At 35.2% G+C, this 26756-nt stretch overlaps 1 protein-coding gene across 4 annotated transcripts in view; it reads left to right on the forward strand.

Moving 5' to 3' along the window:
- DOCK3 (dedicator of cytokinesis 3) overlaps positions 1-26756 on the forward strand; it is a 579897-nt gene that overhangs the window by 128549 nt on the left and 424592 nt on the right. The window contains exons 1-2 of one of the 4 annotated variants that reach the window (XM_042979034.1): positions 9574-9661; positions 9749-9827. In XM_042979034.1, coding sequence (XP_042834968.1) covers positions 9807-9827 — 21 coding nt within the window. In that variant the 5' untranslated portion in view covers positions 9574-9661; positions 9749-9806. Of the gene's footprint in view, positions 1-5760; positions 5802-9573; positions 9662-9748; positions 9828-26756 lie in introns of those variants that run through there. The other 3 variants (XM_042979031.1, XM_042979033.1, XM_042979032.1) reach the window with 3 other exon arrangements.

A 26756-nucleotide genomic window follows, 5' to 3' on the forward strand; every position in this document is an offset into this window, starting at 1 on the left:
TTCAGGTCTTTTGAACATTTTTTTTTAATATGAAATTTTTTGGCAAATTGGTTTCCATACAATACCCAGTGCTCATACCAACAGGTGCCCTCCTCAGTTCCCATCACCCACTTTCCCCTCCTTCCCACCCCTTATCAACCCTCAGTTTATTCTCAGTTTTTAAGAGTCTCTTATGGTTTGGCTCCTTCCCTCTCTGTAACTTTCTTTCCCCCTCCCCTCCCCCCTGGTCTTCTGTTAAGTTTCTCAGGATCCACATAAGAGTGAAAACATATGGTATCTGTCTTTTTCTGTATGACTTATTTCACTTAGCATAACACTCTCCAGTTCCATCCACGTTGCTACAAAAGGCCATATTTCATTCTTTCTCATTGCTACATAGTACTCCATTGTATATATAAACCACAGCTTCTTTATCCATTCATCAGTTGATGGGCATTTAGGCTCTTTCCATAATTTGGCTGTTGTTGAAAGTGCTACTATAAACATTGGGGTCCAAGTGCCCCTATGCATCAGCACTCCTGTATCCCTTGGGTAAATTCCTAGCAGTGCTATTGCTGGGTCATAGGGTAGGTCTATTTTTAATTTTTTGAGGAACCTCCATGCTGTTTTCCAGAGCAGCTGCCCCAGTTTGCATTCCCACCAGCAGTGCAAGAGGGTTCCTGTTTCTCCACATCCTCACCAGCATCTATAGTCTCCTGATTTGCTCATTTTAGCCACTCTGACTGGCGTGAAGTGATATCTGAGTGTGGTTTTGATTTGTATTTCCCTGATGAGGAGTGACATTGAGCATCTTTTCCTGTGCCTGTTGGCCATCTGGATGTCTTCTTTGGAAAAATGTCTATTCATGTCTTCTGCCCATTTCTTCATCCATTTTGAGTTTATTTTTGTTAATGGTGTAAGAAAGTGGTCTAGTTTCATTCTTCTGCATGTTGCTGTCCAGTTCTCCCTGCACCATCTTTTGAACATTTAAAAACAAATTATTTATTAATTTTGAGGGGGGGGGGAGAGAGAGAGAGAGAGAGAGAAAGAGAGAGAGAGAGAGAGAGAGAGAGAGAGAGAGAGAGAGAGAGAGAATCCCAAGCAGGCTCCACGCTGTCAGCACAGAGCCTGACGTGGGACTCGATCTCACAAACCATGAGATCATGACCTGAGCCAAAATCAAGAGCCAGAGGCTTAACTGACTGAGCTACCCAGGCACTTCTGCCCATTTTGTAATTGAGTGTTTTTTGTTAAGTTTTAAGAATTTTTTGAATATTTTAGTAACAGATTTATATCTGATATGTCTTTTATAAATATTTTCTCCTGGCCTGTGGCTTGTCTTCAAATTTCCTTGAGAGTGTTTTTGTAGAGCAATAGTTTCATTTTAATGAAGTCTAGCTTGATTCTTTCTTTCATGGATCATGCATTGGGTGTAGAATCCAAAAGGTCGTTGGCATACACAGGTAATTTAGATTTTCTCTTATGTTATCCAGAAAACTCTAGAGTTTTTAAATTTTATTTTGAGAGAGAGAGAGAGGGAGCACGCGTGAGAATCTCAAGCAGGCTCCACATTCAGCACAGAGCCTGACATGGGACTCTGGGACTCCATTCCACAACCATGAGATCATGACCTGAGCCAAAATCAAAAGTTGGACACTCAAATACTGAGCCCCCTAGGGTGCCCCTCTGGAGTTTTAAAGATTGTACTTTACATTTAGATCTTTGATCCGTTTTGATTTAATTTTTGCGAAGGGTGTAAGGTCTGTGTCTAAATTCATTTTTTTATGATGATGTCCAGTTGTCCCAGCACTCTTTGTTGAAAAGACTACCTTTTCTCCATTGTATCACCTTTGTTCCTTTGTCAAAGATCAGTTGATTATATTTATGTGGGTGTACTTTTGTGCTCTCTGTTCTGTTGATCTGTTTGTTCTTTCTCTAATACTGAACTGTCTTGATTACTGTAGCTTTATAATAGTTTTGAAGTCAGGTAGTGTCGGCTTCCATCTTTTTAACTCTCCTTACGTTAGATTATGTTACATGTTACCTATTCCAAGTATGTTACCTTTTCATATAAACTTTGGAATCAGTTTGTCAATATCCAAAAACAATTTGCTGAGATGTTTACTGGCAGTAGGTTGTCTTATCATGCACAGAAGTTTTAAGTTTTGATGTAGTCCGGTTTATCTATTTTTACTTTGTTGCTTGTGCTTTTGGTGTAATATCCAAGAAATAATTTTCAAGTTTATATCATGAAGATTTTAACTGTTTTTTAAGAGTCTTTTTAACTCTTAGAAGAGCAAAAGCTTAAAACTTTTATGAGGATTACATTATTAATTCTTTTATAGAGTATGCTTAAGAAATCTTTGTCTAACCCAAGGTCACAAAAATGTTCTCCTGTTGTACCAGTTTTACACTTTTACATCTAACTATATGATACATTTTGAGGTAATTTTGTTTATAGTACAAGGTATGGGTAGCAGATTTTTTTTGTTTTATTTTTTTTTTCCTTTGGTATACTTATGTCCAATTATTTCACCACCATTTGTTTAAAAAAAACTTATTTCTCCATTGAAGTACTTTTGCACCTTTGTTGGAAATCAATTGTTCATTTATGTGTGCACTTACTTCTGGGTTTTCCAGTGTATTTCATTGATCTGTGTATCTGTTCTTTAGCCAGTACCATACTATATTTATTAAGGTAGGTTTATCTTAAGTCTTGAAATTAGGCAGCATGAGTCATTCACATTTTTTATACCTTTTCAAAATTATTTTGGCTATGCTAGTGGTCAGTTGCCTAAATTTTAGAAATAATAGCTGTAAAAATTTTTGCTGGGATTTTGATTGGCATTGCATTGAATCTACAGACCAATTTAGGGTTAATTGGCACCTTAACAAAACTGAGTTTTACAATTCATAAACATGGTAAACCTCTTAATTTATTTTGGTCTTCTTGATTTCCCGTTTTGTCCTTTTCAGGGCTGTTAGTTTTCTGATTTCCATCACTAATATAGGGTTTTGGTTTTCTTTTTTTTTTTTTTTTTCAGTATATGAAATTTATTGTCAAATTGGTTTCCATACAACACCCAGTGCTCATCCAAAAAGGTGCCCTCTTCAATACCCATCACCCACCCTCCCCACCCTCCCACCCCCCATCAACCCTCAGTAGGGGTTTTGGTTTTCAAGCCTAACACAAGGCTGCAGGGAGGATATGGGATAGGGGAATTTTAAAAAGTCTTTGTTCTTACCAAGATTCAAGTTTCTTGAATAAATACTGTTTGGATTATTTCAAGTAAACTGTTAGATATGCGAATTCAACAAAGTCACAGGATATAAAATCAGTGTACAGAAATCAGTTGCAATTCTATACACTAATAATGAAGCAGCAGAAAGAGAAATCAAGGAATTGATCCCATTTACATTTGCACTAAAAACTGTGAGATACCTAGGAATAAACCTAACCAAAGAGGTAAAAGATCTGTATGCTGAAAACTGTAGAAAGCCTATGAAAGAAATTGAAGATGACACAAAGAAATGGAATAACATTCCATGCTCATGGTTTGGAAGAACAAATATTTTTAAAATGTCTGTACTACCCAAAGCAATCTATACATTTAATGCAGTCCCTATCCAGGATAACACCAGCATTCTTCATAGAGCTAGAACAAACAATCCTAAAGTTTGTATGGAACCAGAAAAGACCCTGGATAGCCAATGTAACGTTGAAAAAGAAAACCAAAGCTGGAGGTATCACAATTCTGGACTTTAAACTGTATTTCAAAGCTGTAGTCATCAAGACAGTATGGTATTGGTACAAACACATACATATAAATCAATGGAATAGAATAGAGAACCCAGAAATGGACATACAAACAAATGGCCAACTAATCTTTGACAAAGCAGGAAAGAGTATCCAATGGCGGGGGATGAAGACAGTCTCTTCAGCAAATGGTGTTGGAAAAACTGAAAAGTGACATGCAGAAGAATGAAACTGGACCCCTTTCTTACACCATACACAAAAATAAATTCAAAATGGATGAAAGACCTAAATGTGAGATGGGAAACCATCAAAATCCTAGAGGAGAAAACAGGCAGCAACCTCTTTGACCTCAGCTGCAGCAACTTCTTACTAGATATTTCTCCAGCGGCAAGGGAAATAAAAGCAAAAATGAACTATTGGGACCTCATCAATATAAACCTTCTGAACAGCGAAGGTAACAGTCAACAAAACTAAATGTTTACTTCCAGAGTTCTATACAATTTGAATTTGAAAGTTTTTGCCAGGATTCTAACTGCTTTTATTGAGGAGAGGCTTTTTGGAGATCCTTACTCTGCCATTCTTGCTGATACCATTCTCTGTTCTGTTTCTTAAGATATTATAACAAGTATTAATAAATGAAGATATTGAAACTCTCAAGGTATAAATTGAGTTTCCCGAATTTATTATCTCAGCTAAACTAAACATAAACAAGGATATTTCTTCTTTTATTGTTTGTCAAGATTTCAGGAAAGTTGATTACTTTCCTCATAGCTTTGTTGTGAGATTTAAAGGTTAATACATGGAACAATCTCTCAATTACAGTACATGGAATTAAGAACAATAAACTCTCACTTATTATTAGCTATTATCAATAATTTCTTTTCCTTCATCTTCCTCCTTTAGATACCACTCATTGGAGATCCCCCCCACCTTTTTTTTTGATGCAAAGCTGAGTTTTACTATTGCTTTTCAAGTCATTGGTTTTATACAGTACAAGAGAGAATTCATCACCTCTTGTCCAGTTCAAAAGGGCAATGGCATTGGTATATACAAGAAGAAAAGACTTGAACATTTTCTGCAATGATAGCTCAAAGCCTATGGAGAAATCATTCTCAAAAAGTTTTATTTGTATGTGAGATTTATCAATATGCTTAGTTCTCTAAAAAAAGTTTTCATAAGTGCTTTTGATGTCTTTCAATTGTTATTTTTAAAGGACATAAAATTATATGATCTGCTTTTTCCTCTGTCCCTGTATAATCATTCAGTTTCCATTTACTAGAAAATATTTTATAAGAGTACAATATTTGGGATAGCAAAGAGGGAAGGACGTTGATTTTTTGAGATTATAGATATCAAATACTGTTATTCTGAAGGCAAAGATAACTAATAAATATGAGTAGGAAATGAATATATATTACTAAAAAGAGACTGTTTATTAGGATCTAAATTGAAAGGATATTTCCCCAAGGAAATCAAAGAAACTCTATGCAGGCTTAGAAGCAAAAATCTTCAGAAAACATCTGCTTTTAAATAATGGAGATTTTCCTTTTTAAACCCAAGAAGAAAAACTATAACAAAACTCTAAAATAATAGATTAGAATTGAGAAAATTTGGTAATATTTCCTTTCTCTGAAAATTGTTTTTACTGTGTAATGGAAACTTTCATTATTATTGCTGTGTATTGCTGTGTATGAATGCTGAGAGGGAATAAATGAAGCACAGACGTCAACATCAGCATCTAGAAAACCAAGAAATGTTCATAGAGTTGAAGTACAGGTCCTTTGAGGTCTTTTAAAATTTTTTGTGTTTTATTCAGTTGAAAGTTTTGCCTTTTGAAGAAAATTGGAAATGTGTTTATTGTAAGACTGTTCCTTTTAGAGTAAACTACTCCTAATAAATCCACCATACTTGTACCTATCTTGGCAAGTTTTGCGTTAATTTTTTCCCTAAAAATTCTCATATGGTGTGTCTTATAGGAAATGACAACAATATGATGTTAATTTCCTTTGTATGCTTTGTTTTAGGTTGGTACAGAGGAGTTTCAACAAAGAAGCCAAATGTAAAGGTATGATAAGTTCATTGTTACTTTTTCTAATATGGGAACCTAACTAGTATGTTTGTTGGATATAAAAACAATTCTTACCTGCGCATCTTTTAATCTTTTACAGTAGGCGCACTCATCCTTTCCTTTATAGAACTATATCAGACGCTGCTGTGTGTCAGCAGTATTAAAATGTTTCTTTCTTTTTTAATGTTTATTTATTTATTTATGAGAGAGTGAGAGAGTGCGCATGCAAGCTGGGGAGGGACAGAGAGAGGGAGACAGAGAATCCCAAGCAGGCTCTGCACTGTCAGCACAGAGCCTGATGTGGGGCTCGAACCCACAAACCATGAGATCATGACCTGAGCTGAAATCGAGAGTCGGATGTTTAACCGACTGAGCCACTCAGGTGCCTTAAAATGTTTTATTATTTTTTTAAAAATTTTTTTAAACATTTTATTTATTTTTGAGACAGAGAAAGACAGAGCATGAACAGGGGAGGGTCAGCGAGAGGGAGACACAGAATCTGAAACAGGCTCCAGGCTCTGAGCTGTCAGCACAGAGCCCGACGCGGGGCTCAAACTCACGGACAGCGAGATCATGACCTGAGCCGAAGTCAGCCACTTAACCAACTGAGCCACCCAGGCGCCCCTTATTTTTTTTTAAAGGACAGAAAATGCATGTATGATCATAGCTGCAAAGTTTATTTTGAAAAAGCCCATTAGGACACGTAATATTTTTTTCCTTCAAAAAGTAGAGACTTTTTGTAGAGATTTGACAAAAAGTAAAGACTTATTCATAGTCCTAGTCCTGTGGATCCATGGGATTTAGATAAGTTTATTTCTAAAATACAAAATAGAAAAAACTTTCAAATAATGTTCAATTAGATGTCTTTGTTGATGATGATATTCTTGTTAAAATATAAATTTAAACAAGACTTCTTATGAATAGATTTTATGTATTTATTCTGTTTCCAGTTAATATTAATTTGATCAAACAAAATATATTTTAGTTGGCAGTTATAATACATTTAGGAACATTGTTCTTCAGGAATGCATTTGCAAAAACTGCTTTCTCCTCACTCTTTCATATCATTAATATTAGAAGCTTTTATATATTTCTGTAGCTTAATGTTTAACGTATTTTGCTATTTTTTTGTACAGATAAATAATCAAAATGATCATATACTATTTTTATTAAGAAGGAAAATTGTTCAGAGTTCTAATCATCAACTTCTCCAGTAAGATCATTCATTTTATTAGTTTTTATTAGTTTTTAATGATTATAAGAAGACAGTATCTTCAAATTTTAATTCCTTGCAGCCAGGGCATCTTACCCTTGGCACTGTTCACATTTTGGGCCAGATAATTCTTCATTGTGGGGGGCGGTCTTGTGCATTATAATATACTTGGCAGCATATATGACTCCTACTCACTAAATGTCAGCAACATTTCCCCCCTTGAAGTTGTGGCAGTGAAAAATGTAGACATTGCCAAAGTCCCTTCTCTACCACTACTCATCAGTAATGCTTTTGTGAAAATAATTTCTGTATTTTATGTATTTGTCTTGATTTAAAATTACCAAAAATTTAGAATTTGACTAGATGAGAAATATCATAAATTATTGGAAAGTTGTAATTTGTGGTATTATATACTTTTTATTTATTATAGGTAATATTTGTGACCTTGGCCACCCCATCACCTTGTTTCCAATACTAGTGTTTGAGGATCATTGTGGAGATGATAGTCATTCAAATTATAGTATGTTTGTAATTAAAACAACAATTGATGAACAGTGTATGGCTTTGAAACCTTGTTGAGTGAGACATGAACTATGACACCCTTAAAATATCTACTACTGTATAACAAAGTGTATCAAAATTTAGTGGATTAATTTAATCACCATTTTAACTCTCATTATTTTGTACCTTGACTGGGGCCACCTGGACACTTAGTTATATGGCTATAATCATCTGGAGGATCAGCTGGCTGTGGTGTCCAAGAGGGTCTATTCACATGTCTGGCATCCTGACAAGGATGGCTGGAAGGCTCTCCTCAGCCAGATCACTGATGTAGCTAGACTTTCCATATAGTCTCAAGGCTTCTCCATATGACTTCTCTAGCAGATAATCAGAATTCTGTTTTAGAGTTAAGGAAAGGTGCTCAGAATCTCATACCTATTTTCTAAATTTCCTGCAACAAAGGTGTTTAGAGACTGTAGGAGAGACTACCTTGTGATTAATCTTAGGAATGATTTCATAAGCCAATCAAAATGAAGAAACCAAATTAAACTAATCTTAAGCATTAGAGCTCATTTTTTGTCTGATCAGACTCTCTTAATGTCTTTATTTTTGACTAATGACTTCTGAAATTGTGTGTTTTGGTAATACCAACTTCATTCTAGCGTCTTAGATTATTGTAGCATTTATTAATAAAATAACTGTATGCCTTTGAGTAGCGTGTGTTTGTATTCTTAAACTTTAAAAATTTAACAACTGGAAATAAAGATAGAGAAAACCATTTCATGGGGCAATGATATTTTGTGGAACCATGGTGAAAATTCTTTATTATTTGTAAAATATAATCATTTAATGATTCTACACACTTAAAGTGATAAAAATGCATTTCTATATATCTTTTATATATATAATTCTGTTTAATTATATATATAATTTTATTTTATATTAATTATATATATATAATTAATATAATCACAATAAGTAAAAATTTCAGTAGGTTTTTTATAGCTGTTCGTGTTTAAAGAAAATTAAAAGGTGACTTATTAATATGTCTTGAGTTGCGTTTGACTTATAATAAAACTCATAATAGCCTGAATAAAATAATATCTGAACTAGATAGCAAATATAGCATTCAGAAGTATTAATAAGTGGTAAAACATTTCTTTCTATAAAACAGTTTATAAAACTCTCAAAGCTTAATTGTTTTGTTCTTCATGAATACTTTGTAGTAAGATACTACATTCTTAAAGAAAAACTGGGATGAGGAGCACCTGTGTGGCTCAGTGGATTAGGCGTCTGACTCTTGATTTCAGCCAGGTCATGATCTCATGGTTCATGAGATCGAGCCCTGTGTCGGACACTGTGCTGACAGTGCAGAGCCTCCTTGGGATTCTCTCTTTCTTTCTCTCTGCCCCTCCCCTGCTTGTGCATGCTTGCATGTTGTGCGTGTGTATACTCTCTCTCAAAAATAAATAAACATTAAAAAAAGGAAAATAAAAACTGGGATGATTATAAAATATGCTTTAAGTTACATATTTTTGTGACTATATATTGAAGTTTTACATTTTAAGAGGATACTATGTAGGAAAAATAAACTACTAAATTTTATGCCCAGTGATCTTAAGAATGATAGGTTTTGTCTTTTGCATTTTTTGAAGGCTTTATTTTTGCATCATACACTCCAGGGTAAAACTTATTTAGGCTTTATAATTTTAGAAATCAAAAGTTTTTGAGACATAATATCTTTTGGTGAAATGTCATGTTACATAATTGTTAGGCTTGCCAAAATATTAGCTTTCTTAAGAGCATACATAAAGAATTAAAAAATAAGAGAGTTAGATAAAATTAAGAAAAGGACAACAGATATTTGATAATTTTGTGTTTTTAAATAAAATATATGCTCATGAGGAAAAGAATGAAATTCTAGAAAGTTTATATTTCCCATTTTGTAATTAGCTTTTATGTAATAACTGTCAACTAGATACATAGAATTCTGCCAGATAGCCACAAGGCCTTATAGAATGTTTTACATCATAAAAGCAGAGGTATAGAGGCATGAAATTGCAAGGCATGTTCAAGGAATGTTAGATACTCCAAACTGGCAAGGGCATAGTACAGAAAAATGATGGATGCCAAAGCAGGAAAGGTAGGTTGGATCTATATTTGAAGACTCTTATATGCCAGAGAATATAAGGAATGCTAAAGAATTTGGATTTTGTCTCTCTGGCAACAGGGAATCTGCCATTTAACAGAGGAGTGTATCTACCATTGCTACACAGCATAATTATAAAATGGAGTTTATTGGAGAAACAGTAAGCACCTGTTAAAGATACATATTGAAGTATTTATGCATGAATTCTAAAATTCTCTCTAACGTACTGCATTAGGTAAAAATGTGTATGTGGGGATTAATGAATCAAGATTGACAAAATGTTGGTATTTATCAAAGCTGAGTGATGTGTTCATGTAGGTTCATTATGTTATTCTGTCTAATTTTGTGTGTATTTGACATAGGGATACCATTATTACTTCATAGAATTGTTATGAGGAATCAGTGAACTTATGTGAAGCTCCTAACAAAGTGCTTATTAGCACATGATAACAGTGCAATAAATGTTTGCTTCTGTTGCTATAACAACTACTGCTATGGTAGTATAGGGCTGCAAATGAGACTTTAGAGACTTGAGATCACCTTAGAGGACAAAAAAGAGGAACTAGCACAGAGAGACTGAGAAATGGAGGTTATAATTGGCTAAGGAGAAGGAAGTGTGTTTTTTGTTTTTTAGAACATGGTGATTAATGATTTCAAGTACTGTGGAGTAGTGTAGTAGAATGTACTGAGTAGGGGGTATTGTGTTTTGCAATTAGAAGGCCATTGGCGATTTTTAAGAGACTCCCTTTATGTGGATCCTGAGAAACTTAACAGAAGACCATGGGGGAGGGGAAGAGAAAAAAAAATAGAGGTTAGAGAGAGAGGGAGCCAAAACATAAGAGACTCTTAAAAACTGAGAACAAACTGAGGGTTGATGGGGGGTGGGAGATGGGTACTGAGGAGGGCACCTGTTGGGATGAGCACTGGGTGTTGTATGGAAACCAATTTGACAATAAATTTCATATTAAAAATAAAAAGAGAATCCCATTTAATAGGATTGATAGTAGCAGAGAGCCAGTGTCTAGTGAGTAGGTAATGGGTGAAAGGAAGGAAGTAGATGTAGATTCTAGGGAGTATAAGGTTGTTGGTTTGGGGAGTGGATAAGTCTGATGAACATTTTGCATTTGATTTATGTAAAATTCTGGAAAATGCTGATAATTTATAATGCCTTAAACCAGTTTAGTGGCTGCCTACTAATAATGTTGAAAAGAGGAATGGATTACAGAAAAGATAAGAGAAAACTTTTGGGGATGATGCAAATTTCTTTATTTTAATTGTGTCCATGGTTTCACTGTATATGTACTATATGCCCAAAGCATCAAATTCTACACATGTGTGCAGTTTATGGTATATCAGCAGTGTGTCATATATCAGCTATACCTCAATAAAGTTGTTTAAAAAAACCATTAAATGGTTTTTTACATCAAACCCTGAAGATGTGATTTCACATTCACTCTGAGAGTTATCATTTCAGTTTCTCAATTTACTTCTACCTGTGGTGGTTAATTTTGATACAGACTTGGTCAAATATGAAGTAATCCTGAGAACTTATCTGATGTTATTTTTAAATGAAGGGAAACTGTAGTTGTCATCAGTAAGAGTTCTAACTGAAAACCTTTTTAAAATGACTTTTATTGTTGTTACTCAGCATTGGAATTTTGTGTATGTGATCTGGAATTTATCTAACAGCCGCATGTTAAGTATACTCCATCAATGGGCCTTAATTATTAGTGTGTTTGTATTGTTGTAGGTGGGGAGAAAGTGGTAGAAGTTGAAAAGAATGAAGGCTAGGTGGTATTTTGTGCAAGGCTTACTTGTGTTTGGAAGTCCTCAAGACCACCCTTAAGTTTGAAGATTTGCTATGAAGACCCACCGGATTCATTATATAGTTGCTCTCAAAAGCTATGAATTACTTTTTGTATTCTATGAGGAATCTGCAAAGGGAAAAAGATGCATGCAGTAAAGTCTGGAGAAATCAGCTACAGGGTTCCAAGAGTCCTTTCCCAGTGGAGTCACACAGGACAAACCTAATTCCCCCAACAACACTGTAACAACACATGTGAAATGCTGCCAACCAGAGAAGCTTGTTTGAGACCTGGTGCCCAGAGTTTTTATTGTCACTGGTGATATAGGCACCTTCTACTTAGTACATAACAAAATTCCGCACTCCCAGAAGGAAAGCACGTATTTAGCGTAAACCATATTGTTTGTGCCAAATAGTTTAGGCACAGTGAGCAATTCTTACCAGTTAATGGTGAGAACTCGCCACAAATTTAAGTTTAAATATGAGAGTTTCAGTTGGTCCATGTTTCAGCAACAGTTTTCATTTTTAGTCTTTTAAATTTTAGCCATTCTAATGAATGGGCCAGCAGTATCTTGTTCTGATTTTAATTTTTATTTATCTGATGACTCAAGAGGTTAAAAATTTTTTCAAATGTTTATTGACCTGTTGCCTCATTTTTCTGTGTAGTATCTGTTTATGTCTTTCACTTACATTTTACTGGGTCTTTTTTTTTAATAGAGTTATATGAATTCTTTATTCTGAATACAAGTCCTTGTAAATATTTCTTCTAGTTTGTGGCTTGCCTTTTTTTTTTTTAAGCTTATTTATTTTGAGAGAGAGAGAGAGCACGCGAGCACACAGGGGTGGGGTAGAGAGAGAGAGAGAGAGAAAGAGAGCTGGAACTCTGGAACCATGAGATCATGACCTGAGCTGAAATACTTAACTGTCTGAGCCACCCAGGTGCACCTGGCCTTTTTATTTTCTTACTGTTGTGTTCTGAAGAGTAGATTTTAATTTTGAGGAAGCTAATTTGTCATTTAAGTTTATTTTTGTTTTGGTAGAGCTAATGTTCTGTCTTTAGTATCTTTGTCAAATTCATTTTCTGTCAGTTGGGTTAGTTGTATTTTGTAGGAAATTTGTCAAAAATACTTTTGATTTTTTTGTTATAGTTATTCAAGCTATTTATTGTTTTTTTCATTTTTTTAAATGTTTTTGTTTATTTTTGAGACAGAGAGAGACAGAGCATGAGCAGGGGAGGGGCAGAGAGAGAGGGAGGCACAGAATCTAAAGCAGGCTCCAGGCTCTGAGCTGTTAGCACAGAGCCTGACGCGCGGGGCTCGAACTCACAGAGTGTGAGATCATGACCTGAGCTGAAGTCAGATGCTCAACCGACTGAGCCACCCAGGTGCCCCAGTTATTTTTTAATGTCTGTAAGATATTCAGTGGTAATCCCTCCTTCATTCCAGATTTTAGAAATTTGTGCCCTCTCTTTTTCTTGATCAAATCTACATAGATTTTTGTTGTTTTGTTGATCTTTTGAAAAAAATTAACAACTTTTGACTTCAAACATTTTTTGGTCGATTATTTCAAAGATCTCTGCTTTCTATTATCCTAGTCATTTTATTTACTTTCGGAGTACTCACTTTTATTTTTAAAAGGTGTTTTTGGAAGTGCCTGGGTGGCTCAGTTGGTTGAGCATGCAACTTCAACTCAGGTCATGATCTTAGGGTTCATTAGTTTGAGCCCTATGTTGGGCTCTGTGCTGACAGCTCAGAGCCTGGAGCCTCTTCAGATTCTGTGTCTCCCTCTCTTTCTGCCCCTCTCCTGCTTGCACACACATACACAAACACACACACACACACACACACACACACACACACACACACACACTCTGTCTGTCTCTCTCTCAAAAATAAATAAAAATAAATTAAAAACATTAAAAAAATAAAATAATAAAATTTTGCCCTTTCCAATGATGTGGATAGAGCAATTATGCTAAGCAAAAATAAGTCAGTCAGAGAAAGACAAATACCATATGATTTCACTCACATGTGGAATTTAAGAAACAAAACAGATGGACACAGATGGGGAAAAACAGTAAGAGAGGCAAACCAGAAAACAGACTCAACTATAGAGAACAAACTGAAGGTTGCTGGAGGGGAGAGGGGCAAGGGGATTGGTTAAGTAGGTGATGGGTATTAAGGAGGGCACTTGTGATGAGTACTGGGTGTTGTATGTAAGTGATGAATCACTAAATTCTACATCTGAAACTTATATTACACTGTATGTTAGCTAACTGGAATTTAAATTGAAAAAAAATTTTAAATGTTTTATTTATTTATTAAAAAAAAATTTTTTTTTCAACGTTTTTTATTTATTTTTGGGACAGAGAGAGACAGAGCATGAACGGGGGAGGGGCAGAGAGAGAGGGAGACACAGAATCGGAAACAGGCTCCAGGCTCCGGGCCATCAGCCCAGAGCCTGACGCGGGGCTCGAACTCACGGACCGCGAGATTGTGACCTGGCTGAAGTCGGACGCTTAACCGACGGCGCCACCCAGGCGCCCCTGTTTTATTTATTTTTGAGAGTGAGAGTGCAAGCAGGGAGGGACAGAGAGACAGGGGAGCAGAAGATCAGAAGTGGGCTCTGCGCTGACAACAGCAACCTGATGTGGGGCTCGAACTCACGAACTGTGAGATCATGATCTGAGCCTACATCAGATGTTCAACCAATTGAGCCACTCAGGCACCCCAATTAACTGGAATTTAAATAAAAACTTACACTGTTATATATTATCTCACAGTTTTTTGTTTTTTGTTTTTTTTAACTGCTGTTTAATTTTTTAGGCTTTCCCTCAACTATGTTCCTTTATTTGCGTGGTTTTAATACTAGGTCTTCAAGTGTGCTGCTCTTTCTTCCACAGTATTTAATCTTCCATTAAATACCTTGAATGAAGTTTTCACTTAGATGTGTTTTTCAGCTCTATTATTTCCATTTTGTTCCATTTTGTATATTTATTCCACTTTCATTATGTTCATGGTTTCTTTTAAATTCTTGAGGAAACTTTAATAGTTATTTTTAACTTCCTTTCTGCTAGTTACCATTGTATATCATTTTTGGTTTATTTTTATTGATTACTTTTTCTTCTGATTATGGTTTATATTTTCTCATACCTAGTAATTTTTTGTGTTTTCTTTTCTAGAATTTTGAAGTTGTGTTATTGAATTTATTGATCTGAATTTTGTCATCTTCTTTTAAAGAAAGTTTAATTCTTTTCTTTTTTTAAGTAGGCTCCATGTCCATGTGGGGCTTGAACTCATGGACCCTGAGACCAAGAGTTGCATGTTCTACCAACTGAACCAGCTAGGCATCCCAGAAGTTTAATTCATTTTTGCAGGCAATTAATTCACTTGTAATTCAGCTTGATCCTTAAGGTTTGTTACAGTATGTCTACAGTAGCCTTTACTCTAAGATTGTTTGACCTTGCTCTTAACATGCAGTCTTACTGGGTCCTTATTGCAAGACCATGTGTTCACGGAGTTCTTTCATTCTGGTGGGTTAGCATTTGAATGTGTACCAATCTTATGTTTTTTCCAGGAATTGTTTAGTTTACAGATGTCCATTAATTGCTCTTTTCCTACACTTGTATAGTCTCACTCTGTACGATTGCAGCTTAGTTTTCAGGCAAAGACTCAAGGAAATCTCTATGGGGAATCCTGTAATTCTTAGTCTTCATGATTCCCTTCTGTTCTGTCACACAGAATCCAGCTCTTCCACTCTTCTTTACTGATGTGTACAGTGTTTACTAATGTTTACAAATGTTTACAGTGCTTTGCTCTGTGCTGTTCTGTTTTGATCTATAAAGGCCTCTAGACAAAAAGTGTTAGGAAATTGTATGACTCACTTCCTTTGTTTCCCTTCTCCTAGTGATCACACATTACTGTGCTACTGGTTGTCTAGTTTCTGAAAACAGTTGTTTCACATATTTGGTTCAGTTTTCTAGTTGTTTTTGACAGAAGACAGGTCCTGGTTTTCTTTGTTATATGTTATATTTTTGAGATAATTAAGGATTCATATGCAGTTATAATAAATATAAGGAGATCCAAGTCTTCCATTGATAACATCTTATAAAACTGTAGTACAATATCAAAACCAGGACAGTGACATTAATATAATCAAGAGGCAAAACATTTCCATCAGCACAAGGATCTCTCATTTTGCCTTTTTGTAGCAATACCCACTTCCCCTCCACGTCTACTGCCTTGTGTTTTCTGGCAACCAGTAATCTGTTTTCTGTTTTTTAGAATTTCATTATTTAAAAATGTATGTAAGTGGAGCCATACAGTATGGCAACATTTTGGAATTGGGAATTCTCACTCAGCATAACTGTCTGGAAATTTGTCCATATTGTTGCATGTATCATTCCTTGGGGCACCTGGGTGGCTCTGTCAGTTTAGCATCTGAATTTGGCTCAGGTCATGATCTCATGGTTTGTGAGTTCAAGCCCTGCATTGAGCTCTGTACTGACGGTGTGGAGCCTGCCTGGGATTCTCTCTCTTGCTCGCTCTCTCTGTCCCCCTCCTTGTGCTCTCTCTCTTTCAGAATTAACAAATACACTTAAAAAATAGTGCATTCCTTTTTATTTTTGAGTTATATGTTATGGCATGGATATACCATTTGTTTAACCATTCATATTTTGAAGGTTATCCAAGTGTCCAGTTTTTTGCTATTAAAAGAGAACTGTTATAAACATTTATGTACAGGTTTTGTGCTTTCATGAATGAAAGTTTATATTTCCCTGGAGTAAATGCCCAGGCATGCACTTGTTGGTTTATATGGTAGTTGCAGATGTAGTTTTTAAAGAAACGGTCAAACCAATTTCTAGAGAGGTGGTACCATTATACATTTCCACCTGCAGTGTAGGAGAGATCTAGTTTCTTGGCATTCTTACCAACATTTGATTTTGTCACTGTTTTCTATTTAGTCATTCTGATAGGTGTAGTAGTATCTCATTGTAATTTTAATTTGTATTTCCGTAATGGTTACTGATGTTGAACACATGTTTATTTGCCATCTGTATATGATCTTCACACCTTTTACCCATTTTCTAATTGGACTTTCTGTTTTTAACTATTATGTTTTGGAGTTCTCTATATATTCTAGATACTAGTTTTATATCAGATGTGTGGTTAGAAAAATTTTCTCTCCATCTATATGCTCTTGAACAGAGTCTTTCACAGAGGAAGTTTTAAATTTTGGTGGAGTGTGACCTTGAGAGTGTTTCCTCTCATGGATTGTGCATTTGGTGTAAAATCTAAGAGTTCTTTGCCTTCCCTTAGATTTCCTGTGTAGAAGATTTTCTCTTATGTTTTTTCTAAAAGTTACATAGTTTTATCTTTTAAGTCTTTGATCTATTTGAAGTTAATTTTTAGAGCAGGTTTGATAGTGAGGTTGACTTATTCCATCTATACCTGATTTGTTGACACTATCAGGGATATTGTTTTGTGTATGCATGTCCGGTTGCTCCAGCTTCATTTGTTGAAAAGGTTATTTTTCCCCTATTAAATTGCTGTTGTAAAAACAGCAACAGTATATTTGTGTGGGTCTGTTTCTGGTTTCTCCGTTCTATTCCATTGATCTATTTGCCTCTCTGCCAATACTGCAAGTCTTGATTTTTGTAGCTGTCTTGAAATCTGATAGACTGATTTTATTCTCACACTTTATTCTGTTTAAAAATTCTTTTATGTATTATAGTTTCTCTATTTTTCATATAAACTTTAGAAGAATCTTGAGAATATGTAAAAAATCTTGCTAGGATTTTCTAGGGATCATATTAAACATGTGTACTGGTTTGGGGAGAAATGATAGGTTGAGTCTTCAAGTCCGTGCACATAGTCTATCTCTTTGGTTATTCAGTGTTTTTGACATTTTCATATACAAGTTATGTATCTGCTTTGTTAGATTACACCTGAGTATATCCTATTTTTGAGTGATTATAAATGGTATTGTATTTTAAATTTCAGTGTGCTCAGGTTCATTGCTAGTATCTAGAAATACATTTGATTTGTGTATGTTTATTTGTGTCCTGTAACCTTTGTTTAACTCTCTTATCAGTTATAGGACTTTTTTTTTTTTTAACTTCCTTGGGATTTTCTATATAGATAATCATGTCATTTGTAAGCAGAGTCATTTTTATCTCTTCATTTCTGAACTGGATGCCTTTTATTTCCTTTTTAAAATTAGTGCTTTATTGGGGCACCTGGATGGCTCAGTCGGTTAAGCATCCGACTTCGGCTCAGGTCATGATCTCATGGTTTGTGAGTTTGAGCCCCAGGTCAGTCTCTGTGCTGACAGCTCAGAGCCTGGAGCCTGCTTTGGATTCTGTGTCTCCCTCTCTTTGCCCCTCCCCTGCTTGTGCTCTGTCTCTCTGTCTCTCAAAAATAAATAAACATTAAAAAAATTTAAAATTAGTGCCTTATTTCACTGGCTAGAATTTCCAACACTATGGTGAATATGAATGGTGTCCTTATCTTAGGGGGAAAATATTCATTCTTTCACCATTAAGTATAATGCTTCTTTGTAAGTGCTTTTCATCAAATTAGGAAGTTCTCCTCTATTCCTAGTATTAATTTTACTTAATATTTTTTCAGCTTTATTGAGATATAATTGATAAATAAAGTTGTATATGTCTAATGTGTACAACATGATGACTTGATATATGTATACTTTGTGAAATGATTTACACAGTTAATTGATTAACACATCTGTCACTTCACATAATAATTTTTTTTTGCTGGTAGAAATGCATAAGATCTATTCTTATAGCAAATTTCTAGTACACAACCCACTTTTATTAGTCATAGTCAATATGTAATACATTAGATCCTCAGAGCTTTTCATCAGCTTATATAAGTTTATTATTCAGCTTATAGCAGAAAGGTTGTACCCTTTGACCAGCATGTTCACAATTTCCCCACTTCCTAGCCCCTGGTAGCAACCATTCTACTCTCTGTATGAGTTCAATATTTACTTATTTATTTGTAAAACATATACTATTTGTCTTTCTATGTCTGGCTATTTTCATTTAACATAATGTTGCAAATGGCAGAATTTCCTTCTTTCCTTTGGCGGAATAATATTCCATTGTGTGTATGTGTGTGTGTATCCCATCATCTATCTGCTTATCCATTGGTAGACACTTAGGTTGTTTCCATATCTCGGCTATTGTGAATAATGCTATAATGAATATGGGAGTGCAGCTGTCTCTTTGAGACATGATTTATAGTTAAGGTTATATCTTGCCATAGCCAGAGGTGGAATTCCTTGATCATATGTTGGTTCTATATTTAATTTTTTGAGGAACCTAAATAGTGTTTTACATAATGGCCAGAGCAGTTTACATACCACCAACAGTGTATGGGATTTCCTTTTTCCACACTCTCACTGAGACTTGTTATTTTTTTTTTTTTTTTTTTTTGATAATAGCCATTCTAACAAATGTTAGGTGATATCTCATTTTGGTTTTGGTTTGTATTTCCTTGCTGATTAGTGATGTTGAACACTTTTTCTTATACCTTTTGGCTGTTTGTATGTCTTTGGAGAAATGTGTATTCAATTCCTTTGTCCATTTTTAAGTCAGTCAGATTACTTGTATTCTGCTTCTGAGTTGTAGGAGTTATAGGAGTTATCAGATTTATGGTTTGCAGATATTTTTGTTTCAGTATGTTTGTTGCCTTTTCATTTTGTTGAGTTTTCCTTTATTGTGCAGAGGCTTTTTGGTTTGATGTAATCCTAATTGTCTGTTTTAGGCTTTTTGTTGCCTGTGCTTTTGGTGTCATATCCAAAAAAGTCATTGTGAAGACCAATGTCAGGGAGCATTTTCCTTGTATTTTCTTCTAGGATTTTTATGGTTTTGGGTCTTATATTTAAATCTTTAATCTGTTCTCAGTTGATTTTTGAGTATGATGTGTAAGGGTGTATTTTTATTCTTTTGCATGTTTATATCCAGTTTTCCTATACAATTAATTGAAGGGAACTATCATTTCCTCATTGTGTATGCTCAGCACCTTAGTCATAAATTAATTGGTTGTATATGTATGGATTTATTTTTGAGCTCTCTATTCTGTTCCTTAGATTTATGTGTCTGTTTTTATGCTAGTGCCTTACTCTTTTGATTACCATAGCTTTTTAATATAGTTTGAAGTCAGGAAGTGTGATGCCTCCAGCTTTGCTCTTCTTGCTCAGGATTGCTTTAGCTCATTGGGGTCTACTGTGGTTCCAGATTGGTTTTAGTATGGTTTCTTCTGTTTTTGTGAAAAGTGCCGTGGGAATTTTGGAAGAAATTGCATTGAATCTGTAGATGGTTTTGTGTAGTGTGGCCATTTTAACAGTAGTAATTCTTCTAATCCATGAACATGGGATATTTTTTAATTTTTTGTGTCTTCTTCATTTTCTTTCATCTATGTCTTAACAGTTTTCAGTGTACAGATCTTTCACCTGCTTGGTTATATTTAACCCTAAATATTTTATTCTTTTCGATGCTATCGTAAGAGGATTTTCTTAATTTTTCTGTCTGATAGCTCATTTTGGTTTAGGAAATGCAGCTTATTTTTTGTATGTTAATTTTTTATCTTGAAACTTTAACAGCTTTATCAGTTCTGAAAGTTTTTTGGTGGAGGCTTTATGGTTTTCTATATATAAGATCATGTCATAGGCAAAACAGAGACAATTTTAACTTCTTCCTTTCCAATATGGTTGTCTTCATTTATTCTCTTGCCTAGTTGCTCTGGCTAGGACTTCTGTGTTGAACAGAAGTGGTGAAAGTAGGCATCCTTGCCTTCTAACTGATTGTAGAGGTAAAGCTTTCATCAAATATGTTTTCTGTGAGCTTGTCATATGTGGCCTTTATTATGGCAAAGTATATTCTATCTATACCTCTCCATCTATACCTGAGAGTTTTTATCATAATAGGCTATTGAATTTTGTCAAATTCTTTTTCTGCATTTATTGAGATCATATTTTTATCCTTCATTCTGTTAATGTGTGTATCACTTATTGATTTTCGTATGTTGAACTATCCTTGCATTTGATGGATAAGTCCCACTTAATAACAGTATATGATTCTTTTAATGCGCTATTTTTAAATAAAATTTTAATGTCTATTTATTTTTGAGACAGAGACAGTGCACGCAGGGCAGGGGCAGAGAGAGGGGGAGAGAGGATCCAAAGCAGGCTCTGAGCTGACAGCTGTGAGCCCAGTGTGGGGCTTGAACCTATGAACTGCAAGATCATGACTTGAGCCAAAGTTGGATGCTCAACCGACTGAGCCATCCAGGTGCCCCTTTAATGTGCTGTTGAATTTGGCTTGCTAGTATTTTGTTGAGAATATTTTTGTGTCTGCATTCATCAGGATATTGGCCTTTAATTTTCTTGTTTTGTTAAGTCAGCATTACCTTGATACATGACAAAGATGTCTGGCTTTGGTATCAACATAATGCAGACTTTGTAAAATGAGCTTTGAGGTGTTACTTCCTCTTCAGTTTTTTGGAAGACCCTGAGAAAGATTTGTATTGATTTTTCTTTAAATCTTTGGTAGAATTCATCAGTTAAACCATCTGTTACTGGACTTGTCTTTGTTCAGAGGTTTGAAACACCTGATTTAATCTTCTTAGTCATAATTGGTTTGTTCAGATTTTCTTTTTTTTAATGTTTATCTTATTTTTGAGAGAGAAAGAGAGCATGAGCAGAGGAGGGGCAGAGAGGAGGGACACAGAGGATCCGAAGCAGGCTCTGCTCTTACAGCAGAGAGCCTGATCTGGTGCTTGAACTCACAGACCGTGAGATCATGACGTGAGCCAAAATCAAGAGTTGGACCCTTAACCAACTGAGCCACCCAGGTGCCCCTGTTCAGATTTTCTATTTATGATTCAATCTTGTCAGGGTATATGTTTCTAGCAATCTGTCCATTTCTTTTAGGTTAACCAGTTTGTTGGTGTATAATGGTTCATAGTAATCTCTTATAATCCTTGTATTTTTATGGTATCAGTTGTAGTGTCTCCTCTTTCATTTAAAAAAAAAACAACTATTTTTTTCCAGAATGGCTGCACCAGTTTGCATTCCCACCAATAGTGCAAGAAGGTTCCCATTTCTTCACATCCTCTCCAGCATCTGTAGTCTCCTGATTTGTTCATTTTAGCCACTCTGACTGGCATGAGGTGGTATCTCACTGTGGTTTTGATTGGTATTTCCCTGATGAAGAGTGATGTTGAGCATCTTTTCATATGCCTGTTGGCCATCTGGATGTCTTCTTTAGAGAAGTATCTATTCATGTTTTTTGCCCATTTCTTCACTGGATTATTTGTTTTTCGGGTGTGGGGTTTGGTAAGTTCTTTATAGATGTTGGATACTAGCCCTTTGTCTGATATGTCATTTGCAAATATAACATTGTGGAGGTTCCTCAAAAAATTAAAAACAGATCTACCCTATGACCCAGCAATAGCACTGCTAGGAATTTACCCAAGGGATACAGGAATGCTGATGCATAGGGGCACTTGTACCCCAATGTTTATAGCAGCACTCTCAACAATAGCCAAATTATGGAAAGAGCCTAAATGTCCATCAACTGATGAATGGGTAAAGAAATTGTGGTTTATATATATAATGGAATACTACTTGGCAATGAGACAGAATGAAATATGGCCTTTTGTAGCAACATGGATGGAACTGGAGAGTGTTATGCTAAGTGAAAGAGAAAGACAGATACCATATCTTTTCACTCTTATGTGGATCCTGAGAAACTTACCAGAAGACCATGGGGCAGGGGAAGGAAAAAAAAGGTTAGAGAGGGTGGGAGCCAACCCATAAGAGACTCTTAAAAACTGAGAATAAACTGAGGGTTGATGGGGGGTGGGAGGGAGACAAGGGTGGGTGATGGGCATTGAGGAGAGCACCTGTTGGGATGAGCACTGGGTGTTGTATGGAAACCAATTTGACAATAAATTTCATATTAAAAAAATAAAAAATAAAAAAAACCAAAAAATAAAAACTATTTAACTTCAAGTTAGGTAATACACAGTGTTGTATTGGTTTCAGGAGTAGAACCCACTGACTCATCACTTAACGTATAACACCCAGTGCTCATCCCAACAAGTGCCCTCCTTAATGCCTATCACCCATTTAACCCAAGCTCCCTGCCCACCTCCCCTCCAGTAACCCTCAGTTTGTTGTGTATATTTAGGAGTCTCTTATGGTTTGCCTCCCTCTCTGTTTTTATCTTATTTTTCTTTCCCTTCTCCTATGTTCATCTGTTTTTGTTTCTTATACTCCACACATGAAGTGAAATTAATATTACGTTTGTCTTTCTCTGACTTATTTCGCTTAGCATAATACACTCTAGTTCCATCCATGTTGTCGCAAATGGCAAGATTTCATTCTTTTTGATTGCCAAGTAGTATTCCATTGTGTATATATATATTGTGTATGTGTATATATATATATATATATGTATATGTATATATGTGTGTGTATATATATATATATGCCACATACATACCATATCTTCTTAATCCATTCATCATTCAGTGGACATTTGGGCTCTTTTTATAACTTGGCTATTGTTGATAGTGCTGCTGTTAACATTGGGAGGCATGTTCCCTTTTAAATCAGCATTTTTGTATCCTTTGGATAAATACCTAGTAGTGCAATTGCTGGGTTGTAGGATAGCTCTATTTTTTATTTTTTGAGGAATTTCCATACTGTATTCCAAAGTGGCATCCTTGCCAACATCTGTTGTTTCCTGAGTTGTTAATTTTAGCTATTCTGATAGATGTGAGGTGGTATCTCATTGTGGTTTTGATTTGTATTTCCCTGATGATGAGTGATATTGAGCATCTTTTCATGTGTCTGTTAGCCAACTGGATGTCTTCTTTGGAAAAGTGTCTATTCATGTCTTCTGCCCATTTCTTCACTGGATTATTTGTTTATTCTCTTTCATTTTTGATTTTATATATTTGATTCTTTCTCTTATTTTCTATGTTAGTCTGGCTAAAGGTTTTTCAATTTTTTTTTTATCTTTTCAAACAACTAGATCTTAATTTCACTGATGTTTACTAGGCTCTATTTTATTAATTTTGTCTCTAATTATTATATAAACTTCCTTTTCCTAATTTTGGGCTTACTTCATTATTTTTAAAAAATATTTGTTTATTTATGTTGAGAGAGAGAGTGCACATGCATGTGCAAGCTGAGAGAGAGGCAGGGAGAGAGGGAGAGAAGAATCTCAAGCAGGCTCCATGCTGTCAGCTCAGAGCCCGGGCAGGGCTAGATCTCACTAACCATGAGATCAGGACCTGAGCCAAAATCAAGAGTTGGATAGTTAATGACCCAGTCACCCAGGTGCCCCCTAAGTCATTATTTTTATAGTTCCTTGAGGTATAAAGTTAGGTTGCTCTTTGACTTTATTTCCTTATTTTAGGCATTTATCACTATAAACCTTCATCTTAGAGCTGCTTTTTCTGTATCCTATGAGTTTTGGTATGTTGTGCTTCCATTTCTATTTGTTTCAGTTATTTTTTGACTTCTCTTTTGATTTCTTCTTTGGCCAATTTGCTGTTCAGGAGTGTGTTGTTTAATTTCCACATATTTGTGAATTCTTGCTATCAATTTCTAGTTTCATACCATTGTGGTTAGAAAAGATAATTGGTATGCTTTTAGTCTTCTTGAGTTGAAGACTTCTTTAAAAAAATTTTTTTTTAACATTTATTTATTCTTGAGAGACAGAGTGCAAGCGGGGGAGGGGCAGAGAGAGGGGGAGACACAGAATCTGAAACAGGCTCCAGGCTCTGAGTTGTTAGCACAGAGCCTGACATGGGGCCCGAGCCCACGAACTGTGAGATCATGGCCTGAGCTGAAGTCAGACGCTTAACCGACTGAGCCATCCAGGCACCCTGAGTTAAAGACTTATTTTGTGGCCTAGCGTGTTCTCTACCCTGAGACTAGTCTGTGTGTGTTTGAGAAGAGTGCGTATTATGCTGCTGTTAAATTGAATATTCTTTATATGTCTGTTAGTTCCATTTGTTTAAAGTGTAATTTAAGTCTAATAATTTCTTACTAATACTCTGGATCTATCCTTTGTTGAAAGAGGGTATTGATATTCCTTACTTTTTTTGGTAGTGTTGTCTGCTCTCCCTTCAGATCTGTTAGTATTTAATATATTTAGGTGTTCTGTTTTTTTGGGGTGTATACATATTTGCAATTGTTTTATCCTCAGGATGAATTAACCCCGTTGTCATTATATAATCAACTTCTTTGACTCTTGTTTGTGACTTGAAATCTAATTTGTCTGACATAAGTAGAGCTAACTCTGCTTTCTTTTGGTTTACATCTGCATGGACTATATTTTTTTAATTTCCTTTGAGCCTTTGTTTATCCTTAAAGTGAGTTTCTTATAGGCAACATGTGATTGGGTTATATTTTTAGTCCATTCAGCAACTATATGCCTTTTAATTGGAGAACTTAACCTATTTAAATTTAATTATTAGTAGGTTAAGGACTTAATAATGTTATCTTGTTAATTGTTTTCTGGCTCTTTTAGTTCGCTTGTCTTTCCTTTTTCTCTTCATTTGCGAATTGGTGATTTTTCATCATGGTATGGTTTGATTACCTTTTCTTTACCTTTTGAATATCTGTTGTAGGGTTTTTTTCAGCAGTTTATTTTATTTATTTTATTTTTTATTTTAAAAAATTTTTTAACGTTTATTTATTTTTGAGACAGAGAGAGACAGAGCATGAACTGGGTAGGGGCAGAGAGAGAGGGAAACACAGAATCGGAAGCAGGCTCCAGGCTCTGAGCCATCAGCCCAGAGCCTGACGCGGGGCTCGAACTCACGGACCGCGAGATCGTGACCTGAGTCGAAGTCGGACGCTTAACCGACTGAGCCACCCAGGCGCCCCAGTTTCTTTTATTTTTTAAAAACAAAACAATTTCCAATTGTTCATGGCTAGTATATAGAAATACAGTTTATTTTAGCATATGGATCTTATATCTTGCAACCTTGCTAAACACATTTAGTTCTATTATTTTGGGGCAGGAAGATTCTGTTGGGTTTTTCCCACAGATATTATGTCATTATGACTAATGAAAATTTTACTTCTTCCTTTCCAATCTGGATGCCTTTAATTACTTTTCTTACCTTTTTGTACTAGCTAGAATGTTGTAGGTTTTTCTTTGTGGTTGCAATGGGGCTTATATGAAACACCTTTCAACAGTCTGTTTTATGCTGATATTTTGGACTTCAATCTTATATACAAATTGTACCCTTTCACTCCTACCCACATTTTATATTTTTCATGTTGCAGTTTACATTTTCATATATTATGTATTCTTTAACAAATTACTGTAGCTGTAGTTATTTTTAATACTTTTATTTTTTACTCCGTACTAGAGTTAATTGATTAATATGCCACTATATAACAGTTCTAGAGAATTCTGAATTTATAAACTTACCTTTACCAGTGTGTTTTATATTTTTATGTGTTTTATGTTACTGATTTGTTAGTGTCCTTTCATTTTTGCGTGAAGAACTTCTTTCAACATTTCTTATAAGGCAGATTTAGTTGTGATGAGCCCTCTCAGTTTTTGTTTGTCTTGGGAAATCTTTCTCTGTCCTTTATTTTTGAAGGACATCTTTGCCAGGTAAAGTATTCTTAGCTGGCAATTTTTTTCTTTCAGTACTTTGAATGTATCATCCTACTCTCTTCTGGCCTGCAAGGTTTCTGCTGAATTCTGCTGATAGCCTTATGAGGGTTACCTTGTAAGTTACAAACTTTTTTTTTCCTCTTGCTGCTTTTGAAATTCTCTTTGTCTTTGATTTTAGTCAGTTTTATTACAATGTGTCTTTGAATTGATCTTTTTGGGTTGGATATTTTTGGGAGACTTAGCTTCATGAACTTGGATATTCAGATCTTTCCCAGATTTGGGGACTTCTCAGCCATTATTTCTTTGAATCAGATTTCTGTTCCTTTTTTCCCCTTTCTCCTTCTGGAACTGAAATAATGCATGGATTGTTTCCCTTGATGGCATCCTATAATTCACATAGACTTTCTTTACTCTTTTTCATTCTTTTTTCTTTGTTCTCTTCTGGCTAGATAATTTCAGACTTCCTATCTTTAATCTCGCTCATTCTTTCTTCTGCTGATGTAGTCTGCTTTTGGCACTTTCTTTTACATTTTTCATTTAATTTATTGTAATCTTCTGCTCCAAAATTGTTTTCTTTTTGTGATTTCTGTGTATCTGTTGAACTTCTCATT

Source organism: Panthera tigris, chromosome A2 (assembly GCF_018350195.1).
Source record: "Panthera tigris isolate Pti1 chromosome A2, P.tigris_Pti1_mat1.1, whole genome shotgun sequence".
NCBI classification, from domain to species: domain Eukaryota; kingdom Metazoa; phylum Chordata; class Mammalia; order Carnivora; family Felidae; genus Panthera; species Panthera tigris.